We start from the raw sequence: 5,507 nt of genomic DNA on the forward strand, positions 1-5,507 counted from the left end.
ACACACACACACACACACACACACACACACACACCAGTCTAGAAAACAGTTCCTCCTATGTCCCTCTTGGCCCTTAATCGCAACCTGCCAGCCTGCCAGCAGGTGCAGGGTTTCACGTGACAAGCAGCTGAGGAAGGAGGAAGGGCAGGGGAGGACAGCGGTGCTGATGGACAGCGATGGGCAGGAGGGCACCAGGAAGCCAGTATTCATTTCATATGCTCACTCATGCCAACTGATGGGTTTTCTGAGGAGACGCAGTTCGTGGGCAAAGGCTCAGTGACAGGAAGTAGAGGAGGGCATTGGTTTGGGAGGGGTAACAACAATGGGGGTCTTAGACAGGGAGGATTGCTGGGGTAAGAAGGGAGGATCTTAGACAGGGAGGATTTCTAACACTGGGGGAGGCTTAGTTTTCCTTTGGTAGACAATGGGAGCCACAGAGAGTTTAAGAGAAAACCAACAAAAGGCTCTGATGGTCAGCCTCAACTGTCATCGTGGCTGCTTTGAGAATCACCTGGGAGACTAGCAAAGCACACCTCTGAGGGTGTCTGTGAGGGCTCTGGCCAAATCAACACATGTGTGCCTGTGTATGGATGCTACATATGTATCCACAGAGGCCGAAAGAGTTTCTGATCCTCTGGTGCTGGGGTTACAGGCTGTTATAAGCTGCCAACATGGGTGCTGGGAATTGAACTCAGGTCCTCGGAAAGAATGGCAAGTACCCTTAACTGCTGAGCCATCGCTCCAGACTCCTCCCACTTTTTTAATAATTTCTTTCGTCTTTAGTTATGTGTACATGTGTCTGTGTGAGGGTCCGTGTGAGCGCAGGTGCCTACAGAAACCAAAAGACAACAGATCCCCTACAGTTAGCGTACAGGTGGCTGTGGGCTACCCGGCAGAAATGCTGGGAACTGAACTCTAAACCTCTGCAAGAGTGGGATGACGTACTTAGAGCTGAGGCATCTCTCCAGCCTCCAAGCAGCGGTTTGTAATTGCTCCCTACTGAGGGCAGAAGTGAGCCAATGCATGCCCAACAGAAGCCTTGGATTTGAGGGGTGGGTAATGGGCAGAGGCAAGCCTGAGCCAACAGGGGTAGGTGACCCTCCTGGATGTGAGGATGCCCACTCTGGTCTGGAAAGAGGGGTGTCTTGTGACAGTCGTATGGACAAGCAACCGGGTCATCTTGTAGAACTTTCTGGAAGATCAGAACCTTGGTCTCAGTCCCAAACTACTCAGAATGCATATTTAAGCAAAATGATCAGGACATCTAAACCCAGGTCAGGGTGTGAAGTACTCGATAGTCCCTCAGCTAGAGCAGAAGGGAGGCAGCCAATCCCACAGCGCCAGCGAAGCCGGATCACTGCCTACCTCCGTCTCACGCAATCGTGCTTCCAGAGCAGCTCGGGGCCCCTGTGTGTTGTCATTGAGCTGGAGCTGTTCCTGCACCACCTTCATCCAGGCCTGGGCATCCTCCACACTTCTGTCAAAGTCCTCCTGGGGCCGCTGCGTCATGGCACCTGAGAACACTGGGAAAGCCCACACGAGGTCAGAGCTATGGAGAGACCCCAGGCAGCAGACACAGCATATCAGTACCCCCCCCCATTTGACACAACTGTCAATCTTAAAGCGCCCAGAGCTTGAAATGGGCAGGGAGAAAGCAGGTATAGCCTTTGCTGGGTGAGCAGTCGGCTGGTAGAGACATTCCCTTGTCACAAAGTTCCCTGTCCCATTCTTTAGCTTGGGAGCAAGGTGGCTCCTACCTACATTCTCAGGCCCTCCATAAAAGACTCAAAGCTCACAGGCAGAGAAGGTGAAACCCAAAACGAGACTGATTTGAATGAATCCAAAGCTTCAACTGAAAGAACATTGCCTCTGGCATCAGCCAAACGCACAGAAACCCAGAACACTCCTGAAATCAACATGGCAAGGAGATGACTGTGAGCTTAGATTGTCCCTACTTCACACCAGCTTGGGACTCCAGCAATTCTTGTTTGTGTCCCTCTGTGGTGATGGTGGTGGGGGGTCCTCACAGACACAGACAAGTAGCTGACCCAGCTCATCTGATAAAACCCGCCTGTTCCTTAGCAACTCCTGCCAGCTGGGGCAAACCGCCCATCCACACCAATCCCCTCGGCTAGGTGGCTCCTAACCTCCTCCTGCACCGCGAACACAAAGCCTCAGAATTTCTCATCCAGTGTTTGTAAAATCCCATTAAGCGGGGACAAAACGCTTTTTTGCATTCCGGATCTAGGTGTCAGCCGACAGCGACTATACCTTGCTTTGGATGAAGGTTATTTACCTCCACATTCCATGGCAAGGGATTGGTTCTGACTTATCTGCCAGTCTCCCATGATGCCTTGCACAGAAAGCCCAAGGTTCCTGGAAGAAGCCGCCCAGAATGGGCACCCACGATAACACGCAACACCTCCCCACACCATTTTCTCGTTCTGTTTTATTGCGAATGCTGGGGATGGAACACAGGACTGTGCACCTGCTAAAGAAACTCCCTCCCATGGAGCTGTATCGCAGCCATGCTGCTATTTAAAGTGGCATGAGAGTATAAGGTGCCCATAGGGCAGGAAGTAGATAGAGCTCTAAAGAGAGGGGAAGAAGAGAGGGTGAAAGGCAGGAAGAAGATAAAGTATCTAAAATATTACATACTCTATCCCATATGTAAAATCTGTAATTATATCACACACATACACACATGTGTTGGAAACAGAAGGGAGACTATTTGGGATGATAAAGGAACCAAGGGGGGGGTATAAAGAGGATGGGGAGGGGAGAGGGGAGGGGAGCAAAGAGCAATGATAAATGTGAATGAAAGGGCATATGAACTGTGGATCATGAAATCTATTATTCTATATGCTAACTAAAAAAACTTAATAAAAATAAGGCAGCTAATTGAAAGGAAACTAGAAGCCACCTCCACGCCCAGTCATGGGGACTTGGTGGCAAGTTTATGGTATACGTGCACTTGACACTCTACAGACATCCATAGAATCCAAGCGTAGAGGGAACTTGTGGAAGCAAACACTGAGGATGCAGTACCAAAAACTGATGCAAGATTTGTATCTATTTGTATTTAGCAGCTACAGCCCTACACCTAACAAAACTGAAACACCACCAACAGGGGACCAGAGCGAAGGCTCAGCCGTTATGAGCATTGGCTGCTCTGGCAAAAGGACCTGAGTTCAGTTCCCAGCACCCACATGGTGGCTCACAACCGCCAGCTCCAGGGGTGTCTGGTTCCCTCTTCTGGCCTACACAGGCACTACATGCATATACATACATAAGCAGAAAAAAAAATCTTAAAAAAAATCAACACTAAAAAGAAAAAATAAACATCACTCATATAAAAAGGTTAGGGACTCTCCATTACTGAGCCCATGTGACTAAGTTAGAGTTGAGGGTGTGTAGAAGTGGCCCAGCCCCTCAAAGTCCTGACATTTCTCCCATGTAGAGAGCCACCATGACCTCAGAAATTACTTGGCAAAGGGCAACAACTATCGATGCCAAGATCACCACTGAAAGATTTCCCCACTTCTCTTTTATTTGTTTGTTTGTTTGTTTGTTTGTTTTCAAGACAGGGTTTCTCTGTATAGCATTGGTGCCTGTCCTGGAACTAGCTCTTGTAGACCAGGATGGCCTAGAACTCACAGAGATCCACCTGCCTCTGCCTCTTGAGTGGTGGAATTAAAGGCATGCGCCACCATCGCTCAACCCTTTTATTTATCTTTTTAAGTTATTCATATGTATGCATGCATGTATGTGTGTGTATGTGCGTGTGAACATGGGTGCCTGCAGAGGCCAAAGGTGTCACCTCCTATGGAGCTGGAATTATGGGTGGTTGGGAATTCCCATGGGTGCTGGGAATCGATCTCAGGTCCTCTGGAAGAGCCGTGCTTCTAACTGCTGACACATCTCTCTAGTCCATCCTTTCCTTATTTTCAACCTCACAAAATTTTGTGAACATTTTCAGGAAAGAGCAACCATCATTTTATGATTAAAAAAATAAGCAAAACCTTTTCCGAACATGACTGAATCACTCAAAAAGCCTTGGCTGGAAATCTGGCTGGCCTCAATCCCCATGGCACTGGGTGGAGGAATTTGTGGCAGACAAAGAGACACAGACAAAGGCCAGGCTAGCAGTGCAGGGCCAAAGGACATGGGCATGGGTGGGTGGTGCAGAACAGGCCGCATGCTAGGAGTGGCTGCTGCCCATTCAGGGCTCAGCCCCAATGTGTTGCTTTTCTTTTAGCGCTGTTTTGATATTTTTCTAGAAACTTAATACACACCTGCAGCCACTCCCTGTCTCTCAGGGCTTCTTTTGAAGGCGTCTTCACATGTGCTAGCCCAGACATTGGTTCTTTGCGGCTCTGAACGGCTGTCTAGTAGCTGGTCTTGTCTAACTTCCAAGAATTCTGCTTTTATTTTTACAAAGCCAGGAATGCAGGGACAGAAAATCATCCCCAGCTCCTCAGAGGACAGGAGTCCTTTGACTAGCAGAGCAGTGGGTCTAGCGGAGCCCTTCCAAGGGCTGTGTGGACAAAGCAAAGCATGCCAGCCTGGCAACCCGGTAATGTACCTCTCAGCAGGCAGGGCTCAACCCAGCCTCAGGGGGCACTCATATTGACTGGTGAGGCTGCCGGCGGAGTTCGGGGAGATCGGAACCTCTTGGACAAAGCTGCCCCACCCAGGAATTTAATTAACACAGCACCCAGCCCACCTGGGTGGTAGCCCCAGCAGTAAAGAAATAGACACAGTCCAGGCAGAGATCAGGAGAGACAGCTGCCCACAGCTGCCCACAGAGCATGTGTGCCTGCGGGAGGGTAAGCTCCTTCCCCATGCAAAGAATTGAAGGAAACCAGCCACAGTACGACTCAGTTACCAAACATGGAAAATCATATTTGGGAGGGACGGACACACACACACGTATACACACACACACACACACACACACACACACACACACACACACACACACACACTACTCCTATTACTACTACATTAACACAGTATATCACATGACCTAACCATGGATCTGATACCTCCTGCAACTGAAATAATATTGGACATAAACAACACTTGGAGACATGTGTGACAGCTGCACTGTTAACTAAAAATACACGTGAGAGAATGCCAGGCTCCGCGAATAGCAGGGGTCTTCACTGCTGCCTGTGTGCACAGAGAAAAGCCAGCTGCTCAGGGTCAAGTTGAGGTAAGGGTGGAGTCAGCATCCCATCTAAGATCACGGGTCTCTGAGTTCTACCCAGGGGCCTTATCAGTACAAAGACCCTTATGGGACAGCCTGAAGTTTAGCTAATGGGAGGAGACTATCTCTGCAAGCAAGTGTAAGAAGTCGGCAACTTAAGCCAGGTGGTGGTGGTGCATGCCTTTAATCCCAGCACTAGGGAGGCAGAGACAGGTGGATCTCTGTGAGTTCAAGGCTAGTCTGGTCTACAAGAGCTAGTTCCAGAAGAGGCTACAATGCTACAGAGAAACCCTGT

At 49.4% G+C, this 5,507-nt stretch overlaps 1 protein-coding gene across 1 annotated transcript in view; it reads right to left on the reverse strand.

The window, feature by feature from the left end:
• Syne3 (spectrin repeat containing nuclear envelope family member 3) overlaps window positions 1-5,507 on the reverse strand; it is an 82,989-nt gene that overhangs the window by 46,688 nt on the left and 30,794 nt on the right. Inside the window, exon 2 of the mRNA XM_005343516.2 lies at window positions 1,366-1,523. Coding sequence (XP_005343573.1) covers window positions 1,366-1,509 — 144 coding nt within the window. The 5' untranslated portion in view covers window positions 1,510-1,523. The remainder of the gene's footprint in view (window positions 1-1,365; window positions 1,524-5,507) is intronic.

Source organism: Microtus ochrogaster, chromosome 1 (genome assembly GCF_000317375.1).
Source record: "Microtus ochrogaster isolate Prairie Vole_2 chromosome 1, MicOch1.0, whole genome shotgun sequence".
In the NCBI taxonomy this organism is placed as follows: Eukaryota; Metazoa; Chordata; class Mammalia; order Rodentia; family Cricetidae; genus Microtus; species Microtus ochrogaster.